This window comes from Petromyzon marinus, chromosome 47 (assembly GCF_048934315.1).
Source record: "Petromyzon marinus isolate PM22_M1 ecotype Great Lakes invasive population chromosome 47, UKy_Petmar_22M1.pri1.0, whole genome shotgun sequence".
In the NCBI taxonomy this organism is placed as follows: domain Eukaryota; kingdom Metazoa; phylum Chordata; class Hyperoartia; order Petromyzontiformes; family Petromyzontidae; genus Petromyzon; species Petromyzon marinus.
This window is the reverse complement of record NC_133713.1, coordinates 4,651,972-4,669,169: the sequence shown is the minus strand read 5'-3', so window position 1 is coordinate 4,669,169 and position 17,198 is coordinate 4,651,972. Positions and strand designations below refer to the sequence as shown.

Below are 17,198 nucleotides of genomic sequence, written 5' to 3'. Positions count from 1 at the left end.
CTGCTGCTGTTACTACTGCTGCTACTACTACTGCTGCTACTGCTACTACAGCTGCTGTTACTACTGCTACTGTTACTACTGCTGCTAATGTTACTACTGCTGCTACTGTTACTGTTACTACTGCTGCTAATGTTACTACTGCTGCTACTGCTACTACTACTGCTGCTACTGCTACTACTACTGCTACTACAGCTGCTGTTACTACTGCTACTGTTACTACTGCTGCTACTGTTACTACTGCTGCTACTGTTACTGCTACTACTGCTGCTACTGTTGCTGCTACCACTGATGCTGCTCCCGCCCTCTCCGCGGCGTGAGTCCGTGATGAACTCTCCGTGCCCCCCACCTCTCTCTCACCGTAACGCGGCCCAAGCTCAACCCTCAATGTGGAGCTGTCGTCACATCGCAGCCAATTAGCGGCTGAATGGAAGAGGCTGTCCCCCCCACCCACCCACAGCCCAGCACCTCCCTCCTCCTCATCCACCACCACCTCCTCCTGTCGCTGCTGCGATCATTGCACAGAGAGAGAGAACTCATCCCGACACTGCGTGGTCGCGTCCCAGTGAAGTTGCTCGCTCCGTCCCCACTGCTGCCGCTACTCCCTTCCCTCCATCCCTTCCCTCCATCCCTTCCCCTAAATCTCTCAGCAGCACTTCGCGAGTGATTGGCACCACCAGTCGGCACCCCCTCTCCTCTCTCTCTCTGGCAGACAGAGCCGGGCATGGCGACCCAGTCGGCCAAGAGCGTGCATTGCTCCCGGGAGCTCGCGAAGATGTCGGAGGAGAAAAGTAAATTGGCTTCTCCGAGCGGACACTTGAAATCGTCGTACTGCATCGACAGCATCCTGGGAAGACTGCCGGCGCAGAAGGCCGGCTCCGAGGAGATGGGTGGGGGAGGAGGAGCAGGAGCAGGACTCGAGGGAAGATTCTTTGGCGAGCATTGCTCGGAAGGTAAAGATGCTGGTGACATCCGTGCGTAATGTCACTCTGTGTGTGTACAGCCACTGCTGTGTGTAACCATAACGCGTCACTCTGTGTACGGCTAATGCTGTGTGTAACCACGACTCGTCACTCTGTGTGTACAGCCAATGCTGTGTGTAACCATGACTCGTCACTCTGTGTACAGCTAATGCTGTGTGTAACCATAACGCGTCACTCTGTGTACAACCAGTGCTGTGTGTAACCATAACGCGTCACTCTGTGTACAGCCAGTGCTGTGTGTAACCACGACTCGTCACTCTGTGTGTGTACAGCCAGTGCTGTGTGTAACCATGACTCGTCACTCTGTGTACAGCTAATGCTGTGTGTAACCATAACGCGTCACTCTGTGTACAGCCAGTGCTGTGTGTAACCACGACTCGTCACTCTGTGTGTGTACAGCCACTGCTGTGTGTAACCATGACTCGTCACTCTGTGTACAGCTAATGCTGTGTGTAACCATGACTCGTCACTCTGTGTACAGCCAGTGCTGTGTGTAACCATAACGCGTCACTCTGTACAGCCAATGCTGTGTGTACACATGACTCGTCACTCTGTGTGTACAGCCAGTGCTGTGTGTAACCATAACGCGTCACTCTGTGTACAGCCAGTGCTGTGTGTAACCACGACTCGTCACTCTGTGTGTGTACAGCCAGTGCTGTGTGTAACCATGACTCGTCACTCTGTGTACAGCTAATGCTGTGTGTAACCATAACGCGTCACTCTGTGTACAGCCAGTGCTGTGTGTAACCACGACTCGTCACTCTGTGTGTGTACAGCCACTGCTGTGTGTAACCATGACTCGTCACTCTGTGTACAGCTAATGCTGTGTGTAACCATGACTCGTCACTCTGTGTACAGCCAGTGCTGTGTGTAACCATAACGCGTCACTCTGTGTACAACCAGTGCTGTGTGTAACCATAACGCGTCACTGTGTACAGACAGTGCTGTGTGGAACCATAACGCGTCACTCTGCGTACAGAAAGTGCTGTGTGTAACCATAACGCGTCACTGTTTGTGTACAGACAGTGCTGTGTGTAACCATAACGCGTCACTGTGTACAGAAAGTGCTGTGTGTAACCATAACGCGTCACTGTGTACAGAGAGTGATGTGTGTAACCATAACGCGTCACTCTGTGTACAGAAAGTGCTGTGTGTAACCATAACGCGTCACTCTCTGTACAGCCACTGCTGTGTGTAACCATAACGCGTCACTCTTTGTGTACGGAGAGTGCTGTGTGTAACCATAACGCGTCACTCTGTGTACAGCCAGTGCTGTGTGGAACCATAACGCGTCACTCTGTGTACAGCCAATGCTGTGTGGAACCATAACGCGTCACTCTTTGTATACGGAGAGTGCTGTGTGTAACCATAACGCGTCACTCTGTGTACAGCCAATGCTGTGTGGAACCATAACGCGTCACTCTGTGTACAGCCAATGCTGTGTGGAACCATAACGCGTCGTTAACCTGTTGTGTTTGGCAGTGGAGTACGGGTTAACGTTTCGGGCGATGAGCCGTCAGCAGAGAGAGATAGAGAGCAGAGTGGCCGCACAGTGAAAGCGCGATGTTCTAACGATCGTAAAATAACCAATTACTCGCTCTGCTGCTCCCTTCTCTGAAGAAGACTCGGCGACTGAAACGTCGCCCTGTAAGGTAGACAGTTTTACATTACTGCAGTGCTAAGAACGGAGGTTGATGAAACGGAACGGCTTCCCTAGTGTCTTACACATGCCCCTCTCTCTCTCTTTCCGTTTAAACTCGTACTCCGTGATGTCTGTATGTGTTCATATATGTTCACGCGCGAGGCAAGTTGCCTAAAACGTCGGGTTTTCACACTTTAGAAATGAAGAGAGAATAGCACTCATTTTCACTTTAACTCATTCATTCATTTTCACTTCAACTAATTCATTCATTTTCACTGTAACTCATTAATTTTCACTTCAACTCATTCATTCATTTTCACTGTAACTCATTAATTTTCACTTCAACTCATTCATTCATTTTCACTTTAACTCATTCATTCATTTTCACTTCAACTCATTCATTCATTTTCACTTTAACTCATTCATTTATTTTCACTTTAACTCATTCATTAATTTGCACTTCAACTCATTCATTCATTTTCACTTTAACTCATTCATTCATTTTCACTTTAACTCATTCATTTTCACTTCAACTCATTAATTCATTTTCACTTTAACTAATTTATTTTCACTTTAACTCATTCATTCATTTTCACTTAATCTCATTTATTCATTTTCACTTTAACTCATTCATTAATTTTCACTTTAAGTTATTCATTCATTTTCACTTTAACTCATTCATTCATTTTCACTTTAACTCATTCATTTTCACTTTAACTCATTCATTCATTGTCACTTTAACTCATTCATTCATTTTCACTTTAACTCATTAATTAATTTTCACTTTAACTCATTAATTTTCACTTTAACTCATTCATTCATTTTCACTTTAACTCATTAATTTTCACTTTAACTCATTCATTTATTTTCACTTTAACTCATTCATTTTCACTTTAACTCATTCATTCATTTTCACTTTAAGTCATTCATTCATTTTCACTTTAACTCATTCATTCATTTTCACTTTAACTAATTCATTTTCACTTGAACTCATTCATTCATTTTCACTTTAACTCATTCATTCATTTTCACTTCAACTCATTCATTTTCACGTTAACTCATTCATTTTCACTTTAACTCATTCATTCGGAGTGTGACCACTCGAGGGAATGAAACCAGAAAAAAAAATTCACTCTGAGATCGACGTACAAATACAAATATCTCCCGTACAGACCACATCAGCTACTGGGGCAAGTGCTGTTAACGAAACCGATGTAACACGCACTGCGTGTCTGTGTGCCTATATGTACGCACGTCTATGCAGTCTGTGGCTGTGTTTGTCTGCTCCTATTAGTCTGTTATGGCTATAGGATGATATTTGTATATATATATTTGCGTGCGTGTGTATACAGGTCGTGTGTCTGTGCGTTAGTGGGGAGCGGTGGTGCAGCGGTTAGCGCGCTGCGCTACGAACCCAGCGAACCGAGTCGAATCCCGCTCACAACCAACACCGGTGACGGTTATCTGAACCGGTCCTGGGCCTCCCCTTGGTCGACTCAGCCTCAAATCAGTAGCTGTTGCGGCGTGTAAACATCCCCACTGGGGAGACAAAGGCGGCCGGGCGTGGTGCTGGCCACCCAACCCCCTCTTACGCCATGTCTGCCTTCATAGGTGCTCACTAACAGCACTTGCCCCAAAAGTCTGTCAAGACTATACGGTGGGGGCGGGGGGGGTCTTTATCTTTGTTTATTTTGTGTATGCGTGTATGTCTGTGTGTATTTGTCTTATACACGCAGTGTGTTTGTGTATATATGTGTATGTATGTTTGTGTATATATGTGTATGTATGTTTGTGTATATATGTGTATGTATGTTTGTGTATATATGTGTATGTATGTTTGTGTATATATGTGTATGTATGTTTGTGTATATATGTGTATGTATGTTTGTGTATATATGTGTATGTATGTTTGTGTATATATGTGTATGTGCAACACGTCTTGTCTGTTCGTCTTTGCGTGTATGTGCATACACGGTGTGTGTGTGTTATTGTGTGTAGTCTATATGTGTAGTATATGTGTATATTGTGTGTATGTTATTGTGTCAGTAGTCTATGCGTATATTGTGTCATTGTGTTGTGTGGTCTATGTGTATATTGTGTGTATGTTATTGTGTCAGTAGTCTATGTGTTATTGTGTGTGTTATTGTATGTGTGGTCTATGTGTATATTGTGTGTATGTTATTGTGTCAGTAGTCTATGTGTTATTGTGTGTGTGTTATTGTATGTGTGGTCTGTGTATATTGTGTGTATGTTATTGTGTTAGTAGTCTATGTGTTATTGTGTGTGTGTTATTGTATGTGTGGTCTATGTGTATATTGTGTGTATGTTATTGTGTTAGTAGTCTATGTGTTATTGTGTGTGTGTTATTGTATGTGTGGTCTATGTGTATATTGTGTGTATGTTATTGTGTTAGTAGTCTATGTGTTATTGTGTGTGTGTTATTGTATGTGTGATCTATGTGTATATTGTGTGTATGTTATTGTGTTAGTAGTCTATGTGTTATTGTGTGTGTGTTATTGTATGTGTGGTCTATGTGTATATTGTGTGTATGTTATTGTGTTAGTAGTCTATGTGTTATTGTGTGTGTGTTATTGTATGTGTGGTCTATGTGTATATTGTGTGTATCTTATTGTGTGTGTGGTCTATGTGTATATTGTGTATATTATTATGTGTGTGCTCTATGTGTACATTGTGTATATTATTGTGCGTGTGGTCTATGTGTATATTGTGTATAGTATTGTGTGTGGTCTATGTGTATATTGTGTATAGTATTGTGTGTGTGGTCTATGTGTATATTGTGTATATTATTGTGTGTGTGGTCTATATGTGAATATTGTGTATATTATCGTGTGTGTGGTCTGTGTATATTGTGTGTATATTATCGTGTGTGTGGTCTATGTTTATATTGTGTATATTATTGTGTGTGTGGTCTATATGTGTATATTGTGTATATTATTGTGTGTGTGGTCTATATGTGTATATTGTGTATATTATTGTGAGTGTGGTATATGTGTGTATATTGTGTGTATGTTATTGTGTGTGTGGTCTATATGTGTATATTGTGTGTATGTTATTGTGTGTGTGGTCTATATGTGTATATTGTGTATATGTTATTGTGTGTGTGGTCTATATGTGTATATTGTGTATGTTATTGTGTGTGTGGTCTATATGTGTATATTGTGTATGTTATTGTGAGTGTGGTCTATATGTGTATATTGTGTATATTATTGTGAGTGTGGTCTATATGTGTATATTGTGTGTATGTTATTGTGTGTGTGGTTTATGTGTGTATATTGTGTGTATGTTATTGTGTGTGTGGTCTATATGTGTATATTGTGTATATTATTGTGAGTGTGGTCTATATGTGTATATTGTGTATGTTATTGTGAGTGTGGTCTATATGTGTATATTGTGTATATTATTGTGAGTGTGGTCTATATGTGTATATTGTGTGTATGTTATTGTGTGTGCTGTCTTTATGTGTATATTATCCTAACCCTTTGTACAGTCAGAGCAGTTAGCGCGCTGCGCTACGAACCCGGCTTCTCGAGTTTGATTCAACGCCGGTGACGATAATTATCTGAACCGGTCATGGGCCTCCCCAAGGTCGACTCCATCGAGCACCTGGTGCGGTGTGTAAACATCGCTTCTAGGAAGACAAAGGCGGCCGGGCGTGGTGCCGTTCAATTTATCCCATCATGTGCCGTGCCGGCCTTCATAGGTGCTCGCTAACAGCACTTGTTCCAAAAGTATGTTGCGGTTATACGGGGGATAGAAAATAAAATAAATAAAATAAAATGTTATCTAAATTTTATTTTATTATAAAAAAATTCTATCTACGTGACTTTACCGAAAGAACCAAGAATATGAATTCCTGCAGTTATGAAAGTTATTAAGTCAACATTTTAGTCTCATTATTATGTGTGTAAATATGATAACCTTGCCGGGTGGTGGAGGGGTTGACGACAAGTATTCGGCATAGAGCCACCGACACGTGGGCCTACAACAAATACGAACTCATTGGGATGATTTCAGCTCGTTGTGTATTATTATTGTTATTGCTATCGGCTGTTTATCTCAATACCTGCCCAATGATTAAAGCAACACCAGCATCTACGATTAGCGCGGTTAGCTGCATACGGTGTTAAAGAAGTTCACACATTTATAAATAACGCGATCTAACCCAAAAACGTGTATTATGAAGTTCAACATACATACATTTACCTTATTAAGAAATTAGTGGAGTTATATGTTCTTAAGTTTACTTCTCGGTAAAGGCTTTCAATCCAAAGAACGGTAGAATATCATCATGTTTTATTGGATAGATTCATTTGAAACATCGATGCTAAATTCATAACCCGTAAATCAATTAAAACACCAAGGAACCGCATTGGCAGTTACCCAGGCTAACGTTAATAACACATTTGCCACTAATCACTTTTTTTTTATATAACGGAAGATGATGGAGATATACAGAGATACATGCTGTGTTCGGGCCGACGTTTCGTTCAACGCACCTTCTTCAGAGGGCATACAGATGGTAGGGTAGGGATGCACCGCAGAATGACGTGGACTTAAAATCCAATCAATTTCTGTGCACTCTCTGAAAGAAAGGGCCTGTTGGCCAAAACGTCGGCCAACCCGTCTATGTGTAGTTGCTGTGTAAAGGAGTGTTGCTGAGGCTCACGGTGTACGGGCGATTCGCTCGGTGGGGCTTGAATGTGAACAGGGGGCACAGGAAATGCCTTGTCAGCTACTCGGCACGCCGTACACTCAGTGCCGAGTGTTGATATTTGTAGGAGATGTTAACTACCTCGCCCGGTACACAGGATGGTCGTGGGTTCGATTCCGACCCCGACGCCTGCTGCTGTATATTTGGAGTTTGTGTGTCTCTCTCATCATCATCACGGTGGCTAGGAGATGTTAACTACCTCGCCTGGTACACAGGATGGTCGTGGGTTCGATTCCGACCCAGGCGCCTGCTATTGTATATTTGGAGTTTGTGTGTCGCTCTCATCATCACCGTGGCTAGGAGATGTTAACTACCTCGCCTGGTATACAGATGGTCGTGGGTTCGATTCCGACCCAGGCGCCTGCTATTGTATATTTGGAGTTTGTGTGTCTCTCTTATCATCATCACGGTGGCTAGGAGATGTTAACTACCTCGCCTGGTATACAGGATGGTCGTGGGTTCGATTCCGACCCAGGCGCCTGCTATTGTATATTTGGAGTTTGCGTTTCTTTCTCTCTCCTCGTAGTTGCGTGGATTTTTCTCCGGGTCCTCCGTTTTTTTTGCTCCACATTTGGAATCAACATCACGCGTTTAGAGTATTTTAGCTGTTATCCTCGTTATAAGCCACTTCGTTGAGCTATCATTGTGATAGCCAGGTCGATCTTGATTTGAAGCTTTCGTGACTGCAGGAATCCATACTCTCTGGTTATTTCGGTAAAGTCACGTAGGTAGAAAAAAATTATAAAAGAAAACACGACGTTTCGGTCGCAACACAAGCGGCCGAAACGTCGTCTTTTCTTTTATTATTTTTTCTATCTACGTGACTTTACCGAAAGAACCAGAGAGTATAGCCAAGTCGCTTCTGAAAAAAGAGTTACATAGCTCAGTGGGCCTTACCTGGTAAAAAAAAAACCCCGTCGTTTAAGTTTTCGTTTTAATAATGTGGCCCAAATGTGCGTAGTTGGCATCACGCAACTACAGCCGTGAGTGTTCTTTATAGGGCTGTGTCGGGTGGCGGAGGGTTATAACGACACGCCACACAACATTTACCAGATCATTGTACGTGGCGGAGGTGGTGATGGAGGCTTAACCCCCCCCCCCCAAATATAAATAAATAAATACTCGTCCAACTCATCGTTTCAATCTCAGCTTCAAGTGGACATCAATCGCCGGGCTTATTAGAGGCGGGGTTGGGTTGTGCGGTGTGGTGTGCTGTGGATGGTGTGGGGTGGCTTTGTTTGATGTGGTGTGGGATGGTGTGGAGTGGTGTGGTGTGGGGTGGTTTGTGGGTGGTGTGTGGGTGGGTCGGTGGTGTGGTGGTGTGTGGGGTGGTGTGTGGGTGGTGTGGTGGTGTGTGGTGTGGTGTGTGGGTGGTGTGTGGGTGGTGTGTTGGGTGGTGTGTGGGTGGGGTGGTGGTGTGTGGGTGGTGTGTGGGTGGTGTGTGGTGTGGTGTGTGGGTGGTGTGGTGGTGTGTTGGGTGGTGTGTGGGTGGGGTGGTGGTGTGTGGGTGGTGTGTGGGTGGTGTGTGGGTGGTGTGTGTGGGTGGTGTGTGTGGGTGGTGGTGTGTGTGGGTGGTGTGTGGGTGGTGTGTGGGTGGGGTGGTGGGTCGGGAGGCACTGCCGCTGAGTGCGTCTGACAGTGGCGCTGCCTTCCCCTCCGGCTCTTCTCGCACGGAGGCCACGCGCGCCGCTCGCGACGACACTGGCGGATGATGATGATGATGTCACGTCAATGACAATCAAAGGCAATTCATTAAGGACTAATTATTATCAATGTATAATAATTATTATTTACACTTACACGCGCAAAAAAGATGGTGATCCGTGTTCAGTCTCGCCGTGTATAAATCGCGGTTTGCGAGGGTTGTGCCAGGAAGAAGTGGAGGAGTTTGCGCCACTCTTTGGGGACGCGTTCACTCCACTCCCAGTAACAGCCAGGATCTATCCACTGCTGGACGCGCTCACTCCACTCCCAGTAACAGCCAGGGTCTATCCACTGCTGGACGCGTTCACTCCACTCCCAGTAACAGCCAGGGTCTATCCACTGCTGGACGCGTTCACTCCACTCCCAGTAACAGCCAGGATCTATCCACTGCTGGACGCGTTCACTCCACTCCCAGTAACAGCCAGGGTCTATCCACTGCTGGACGCGTTCACTCCACTCCCAGTAACAGCCAGGGTCTATCCACTGCTGGACGCGCTCACTCCACTCCCAGTAACAGCCAGGGTCTATCCATTGCTGGACGCGCTCACTCCACTCCCAGTAACAGCCAGGGTCTATCCACTGCTGGACGCGTTCACTCCACTCCCAGTAACAGCAGCAGCAGCCAGGATCTATCCACTGCTGGACGCGTTCGCTCCGCTCCCAGTAACAGCCAGGGTCTATCCACTGCTGGACGCGCTCACTCCACTCCCAGTAACAGCCAGGGTCTATCCACTGCTGGACGCGTTCACTCCACTCCCAGTAACAGCAGCCAGGGTCTATCCACTGCTGAACGCGCTCACTCCACTCCCAGTAATAGCCAGGGTCTATCCACTGCTGGACGCGTTCACTCTACTCCCAGCAGCAGCCAGGGTCTCTCCACTGCTGAACGCTCTCACTCTGTTGCCATCAGCCGCCAGGGTCTATCCACTGCTGGATGAAGGTCTCTTGCGATGCTACGCTCTCATCTCGCTCGTGTGCACGAGGCTGACCCTCGCCGCTCCATCTCCGCGTCTCCTGCCACCTTGCACCGCTGCCGCTGTTCCATCATCAGCCGTGCGCATCCGACTCCAGACCCATCGGGCTCTTAACTCTTAAACGATTTACTATGTCAGGTTCACACGGACGTGTCCTCTTCGCAACGCTTGTACAATGTTGACTTAATAATTATAAAATAACAACTGAACATTGTTTATGTGCAATGAATTTCCCGAAACGTCGCTTATTATATATGTGTTTTACTTTTAAGGCCGATTTACGGTGTGATTGACAAATGCGTTGAGTGTTGTTGTTGTTGTTCATTGTGCTGTACGTGTGCACCACTGCCGACTCAGCAGTAACACGGTTGGCTACGTACGGTGCGAAAGAAGTTCAACATACATACACGAGTCGTTTAACTTCAAATGTAGACGACAGGGTTAGGCCACGTTATAATCTGCGAAACGTTGTGTCGTTGTGACCCTCCACCACCCAACACAAATTAAGCTCCGCCGTTGATGAGTTGAAGTGCAGTCCTCACAAACAGCCACGTGTGTATCTACACAATCCCCTCGCTCTACGCAAATATAGTGCAACCTATTTATTATCCAAATTTCGCTACGTTATGCGGTTTGAATTCATTCGGCATGCGGCTGTGCCGTCGGACGTGGGACAACAATGTGTACGGTGTGTGTGCGCACTGTGTGTACTGCTTGTATACTGTATGCGTACTGTGTGTGTGTACTGCGCGTGTACTGTGTGTGTACTTTGTACACTGCGCGTGTACTGCGTTTATACTGTGTGTGTACTGTGTATAAAACTGCGTGTGTACTGTGTGTCTGTACTGCGTGTGTACTGTGTATACTGCGTGTGTGGTGTGTGTGTACTGCGTGTGTAACGTGTATACTGTGTGTACTGTGTGTGTAATGTGTGTACTGTGTATACCGCGTGTGTACTGTGTGTAATGTGTGTACTGTGTATACTGCGTGTGTACTGTGTGTATACTGCGTGTGTACTGTGTATACTGCGTGTGTACTGTGTGTATACTGTATATACTGCGTGTGTACTGTGTGTATACTGTGTGTACTGTGTGTAATGTGTATACTGCGTGTGTACTGTGTGTACTGTGTGTGTAATGTGTATACTGTGTGTACTGTGTGTGTAATGTGTATACTGTGTATACTGCGTGTGTACTGTGTGTGTAATGTGTATACTGTGTGTACTGTGTGTGTAATGTGTATACTGTGTATACTGCGTGTGTACTGTGTGTGTAATGTGTATACTGTGTGTACTGCGTGTGTACTGTGTGTGTACTGTGTGTACTGTGTGTGTACTGTGTGTACTGTGTGTGTACTGCGTGTGTACTGTGTGTGTACTGTGTGTGTGTACTGTGTGTGTACTGTGTGTGTACTGTGCGCGCTACTCGGCAAGCAGCTGTCTCCTCGTGCGCTTTCGCTTCGTGCACCCTTTTTTGGAACGCATCTACCACCACCACTACCACCACAACCACCACTACTACCACCACTACTATCACCACCACTACCACCACCACTACCACCACAACCACCACTACTACCACCACCACTACTACCACTACTACCGCGTAGAGCGAGGGGGACACGGGTGGTTGCTAAGTTACTTTGCGATAAATTCGTACTCTAAACTTGTGTACTTTCGTGACAGTTGAATTGCTTTGTCTGTGTCGGGTGGCGGAGGGTCTTGACGACACAACTTTTGGCCAGATCATTACGTGGCCGAACCCAAACTTCTATTGCGAATAACAAAAATAATAATATTAAAGTAGCTGGGATCACGTGCATGATAGGTTTTTACTAATTTGGGATCACGCGTCTGTGTATAACCCTCACTCAGACAGGGCATCTATGGCATTGTGTCTTACCATGCCGGCCTACATATAGGTGCTACTCGCTCACAGCACTTGCCCCACAAGTCTGTTAAGGCTACACGGGGGATCTTTGTGCATGCTCGTGATGATGTAGCGTATAGAACAGTCTATAAACACAGACATATATATGTTTATGTCCGTCCAAAAGTATATGTCAGTTCAATATATGTGTAAATGTCTGTGTGAGTCTGTGTGTATATGTCCACGTGATTCTATCTGTGTACATGTCTATGTGAGTCTATCTGTGTATATGTCCATGTGATTCTATATGTGTATATATGTCTGAGTACAGAACATGTGTGTCTATCTATATGGGTATATATGTATATACATGTGAGTATATGTGCGTCGATTTGTATATGTGAATATTCGTGCGTATGTCTTTGTGTGTATCTTTCTATAGGAGTGTATGTGTATTTATATCTACGTGGATATGTGTGTATACACATGAGTATATGTTCGTATATATGTCAATACATGTGTGTGTATCTTTATATGTCAATACATGTGTGTGTGTCTGTGTGTGTGTATCTTTATATGTCAATACATGTGTGTGTGTCTGTGTGTGTATCTTTATATGTAAATACATGTGTGTGTCTGTGTATCTTTATATGTCAATACATGTGTGTGTGTCTGTGTGTGTATCTTTATATGTAAATACATGTGTGTGTCTGTGTATCTTTATATGTCAATACATGTGTGTGTGTCTGTGTGTGTATCTTTATATGTAAATACATGTGTGTGTGTCTGTGTGTGTATCTTTATATGTAAATACATGTGTGTGTCTGTGTGTGTATCTTTATATGTCAATACATGTGTGTGTCTGTGTGTGTAGCTTTATATGTAAATACATGTGTGTGTATCTTTATATGTAAATACATGTGTGTTTCTGTGTGTATCTTTATATGGTGGGGAGCGGTAGTGTAGCGGTCAGCGCACTGCACTGAACCTGGCGACCCGGGTTCGATTCCTGCTCACGGCCAACAACAGTGACGATTATCTGAACCGGTCCTGGGCCTCCCTTAGGTCGACTCAGCCTCAAATGAGTACTTGGTGCGGTGTGTAAACATCGTCACTAGGGAGACAAAGGCGGTCGGGCGTGGTGCTGGCCACCCACCCCCTCGTGTACCGTTACGGCCTTCATAGGTGCTCGCTAACAGCACATGCCCCTACAGTCTGTTAAGGCTATACGGGGGATCTTTATCTTTATATGTAAATACATGTGTGTGTCTGTGTATCTTTATATGTCAATACATGTGTGTGTCTGTGTGTGTATCTTTATATATCAATATATGCGTGTGGGGAGCGGTGGTTCAGCGGTTCGAGTGCGATGTGTAAACATCATCGCCACTAGGGAGACAAAGGCGGCCTGGCGTGGTGCTGGCCACCCACCCCCCCCCCCCGTGCCTAACAACACTTGCCCCTACAGTCTGCTCGGGCTATATGGGTGATCTTTGTCTCTCTGTATATATGTTTATTAAAATATGCGTGCACGTTTCTCGCGCACGCATGTTTTAAGGAACGAAATCTGGAGGAGAATTTCTCCACAAATCTGTCTGCTGTCCGCCTGATGAAGCTAGTTGTAATTCCGAGCGAAACGTCGCACTCGCATTGTTAATGTTGTGGATTTGCTCTCCAACACACCGGTTAGTGCTGTACTAGCAACGAATTGTCATGTTCTATTTACGTGACAAACCTGTGGTGGCGGGTTTAACGACACATCCATCATATATTTACGCGAACTAACCCAACAACAAAAACCTCTATGATGGATGATATTAGTCGCTAAAGCCAACGGCGTGTTAAACTGATGTTTTTCTTATGTGTACAAGTGAATGTGTGTACGTGTACTTGCGTGTGTATCAGTATACCCAGTGTGTGTACTGTATGTGTGAGTGCACGTGGGCCGCCTTAATAGGTGCTCGCTAACAACACTTGCCCAACAGTTTGTCAAAGGCTATACGGGGGATCTTTGTCTTTGTGTGTGCGTGTGTATATACGTGTGTCTACACGGGTAAATGAGCCTCCCCTAGGTCGACTCGGCCTCAAATGAGTTCCTGGTGCGGTGTGTAAACATCGCCACTGGGGAGACAAAGGCGGCCGGGCGTGGTGTTGGCCACCTACCCCCACGTGCGCCGTTCCGGTCTTACATAGGTGCTCGCTAACCGCACTTGCCCCAACAGTTTGTTACAGGCTACACGCGGGGGTGGTTGTCTTGGCCTTTATACACGTGTGCAGTCTATTACAGATAGGCCTGTTTATTTAACTTACAGTGCTAATCCACGACTGGATGAAACGGCTCCACACATCACCGCTTGACCATACTTCACCAAGCGAGGGTAAAGGGGTGGTGGTGGTGGGGGGGTGAGCAGGACCGGTTCAGATGCCACTTGCTACTGGCGGTAGCCGTTGCCGGGACTCGAACTCACACCGTTACCGTGCTCAGCAGAGCGCAGTGCTGGCAACCGCTGCACCACCGCTCCTCCACACGCATCGGCGTAGTCGCGTTTGCGCGTAACAGCAAGCGTGGATATTTTATAATATAACAATGATAATTATACAGCAATACATCCATGCGCGTCTATTCCATAAAGGAAGTTTTGGTATCAGGAACTTTGAATGTATTACCATTATTTTACACAGAAAGCTAAGAAGAAAAAAATACTCTGAAATAATTAAATAAATCGTGAGACCAACGAAATCCGGCACCAGATCAATTACGTATGTTCGCTATGTTTATTTTGTATTTAAGTTTGTTCTTTTAATACTGTACAGTATAAAATATTGTTATTTTCAACATTCATTGCCTTTGTTTACAACATAAATGGTAACCTACGAAGTGTTAATAGTATGAAACGGTAATGTAGGAAGGCTGGGAACGCATCCTCGAAGTACTAACGTTCAACGCTGTTCCATATACCAAGTTTCAATATACGGACGAAGCTCCGGGAACGCATCTACTTTGAGTTTGTTGTCCTTCCCCGCACCTCCGATTACCGCGGTTGGCTACGTACGGTGCGAAAGAAGTCCAACATACGTACATAATCTACTTCGTATATGGAGGTATAACTGTAATTACGATAATAATTATTCATTATCCAGGAGAGTCCAAGCACTCCCTTTCAGGAGGGTCCTGCCACATTGGTTTGGTTTTTAAAAAAAATATTTTATTTGTGTGCGTTTGTCTATCTGCGCCTAAGCGAGCGCGTGTGTGTGTGTGCGTGCGTTGTGGGGAGCGGTGGCGCAGTGATTAGCGCACTGCGTTGCGAACCCAACGACCATAGTTCGACTCCCGCTCACGACCAACAACAGCGGTGAATATTTAAACCGGTCGACTCACCCTTGAAATTAGTACCTAGTGCATTGTATAAACATTAGCATGGGGGAGACAAAGGCGGCCGGGCGTGGTACTGGCAACCAACCCCATCGTGCGCCGTTCCAGCCTTCATAGCTGCTCACGAACAGCACTTGACCCAACAGCCTGTTAAGGCTATAGAGGGGATCTTTGCCTTTGTACATATTATGAGTACAGACAGGTCGTTTAAACATCGGGATTATATTTATTTACGCAACCGGTAACCGCATGATAAAAACCGTATGGAAACCGGTTACCGGATTGCCATGACATATAGAAACGTCTAGCAAGCAACGTGATGCGTTTAGCTGCTGGGGGTGGGAGTCTCTTCAATCACCCCCCCCACCACTACCACAGGTGTAAGTCGGTCGGCAGGTGGTGGGGCAGAGAGTGGGCACGCCCACCTCTTCCAAGACATCTGGGCAGCGTGGAAGAGTAGGCAGAAGGACCACTCTAGAGCTGCCTCTAAGCGGAGGCGCTTCGACCAGCGGGTTCGTGGACATCTCTGAAACAATGGACATCTGTCAAAAGAGCTTCATGGCTAATCGGATTCCTCCAATATAAATGAATATTCCGATTCTCTTCCTTCAGATTCCGATTGTGAGTGAGCGAACAAGCAATGCAATTGCATGGCTGCGCCTTTATCCTTTAGCCGAGGAACGATGGCAGATGTGAGACGTGGCGCCACGCGGTGGCTTGGGCCCACCGTGCCGTTTGTAGCTTCGCGCGTGCCGATCGGCGCGTTCGTCGATAGAATTCAACTGAAAAAAACGGTTACTGATTAATGACTCTCCGAACCGGTAACCGGTTACCGGTTTTGCCGGCTATCGTTTAACAAAGCCTAGCGTACGAGCGAGTGCATGCGTGTACACGCACGTGCGTGTGGTGTGTAAGCGTACGTCGTGGAGTGTGTCTGTGTGTGTGTGCACGTCTCTGTCATGTTGTGTGTGGTGCAGGGGTTAGCGCGCCGCGCTAAGAACCCGCTTCCTGCTCACGATCAACACCTGCACTGATGATCATCTCAACCGGTCCTGAGCCCCCGTTAGGTCGACTCAGCCTCAAATGAGTACCTGGTGCGGTGTGTCGTAAACATCGCCAGACGGGAGACAAAGGCGACCGGGCGTGGTGTTGGCCACTGACCCCCGTGTAGGCGCTCGCTGACAGTACCTGCCCCAACAGTCTGTTGGGGCTATATATCACTATATGAGTATTCGTGTGTCAATGTGTTTATATTACAATGTGTATATATGTGACTATATATGTGTGTGTGTATACGTCTAAGTGACTATGTGAGTGAGTATATGTGAGTATGTGTGTGTATATATGTCTATATGAGTATATATGTGTGTATGTTTAAGTGTGTATATCTGAGTATTTGTGTGTGTATTTGTGAGTATGTGTATATATGTGTGTACACCGGTGGCATATACGAGCTATGGACAGCGAGATTCGCCATCTATTTATTGGCTTTAGTGTCACACGCTTCGACAAAGCACCCGCAAATTAAGTCACCAACAATATTTCCTATTGTAATTCAGAACACACGCGCATATATATTTAAAATGCCCACTTAAATATGCTCGTAGGCTTATCGTCTAAAGCGAACGTTAAAATTACTTCCTGTCGCATATATTCCTCGTGCCTATTATAACGATAAGCGTCACTGTTTGTGGCACGATTCAGGCGTCTGCACTCTGCATCACTCTCCGTCATTCGCTCGCCGCGGGCTACAGACGCCGTGCGTCTCTATTCTGGCTGCGTAATTGAGTTATTTGTGCGTGCGCGTTTAGATCTGGGGGGGGGGGGGGGTGGAATGTAAGGCGAGAGTGTGCGTGGGGAGCGGTGGCGCAATGGTTAACGCACTGCGCTACGAACACAAGCGCATATCCGAGTTCAGTTTCCGC

General features: G+C 45.6%; 1 protein-coding gene across 1 annotated transcript in view; it reads left to right on the top strand.

Annotated features, from left to right (window-relative positions):
* Positions 1–465: 465 nt before the first annotated feature.
* Positions 466–17,198, top strand: part of LOC116952453 (uncharacterized) — a 75,690-nt gene continuing 58,957 nt past the window's right edge. The window contains exon 1 of the mRNA XM_032971814.2: positions 466–950. Coding sequence (XP_032827705.2) covers positions 722–950 — 229 coding nt within the window. The 5' untranslated portion in view covers positions 466–721. The remainder of the gene's footprint in view (positions 951–17,198) is intronic.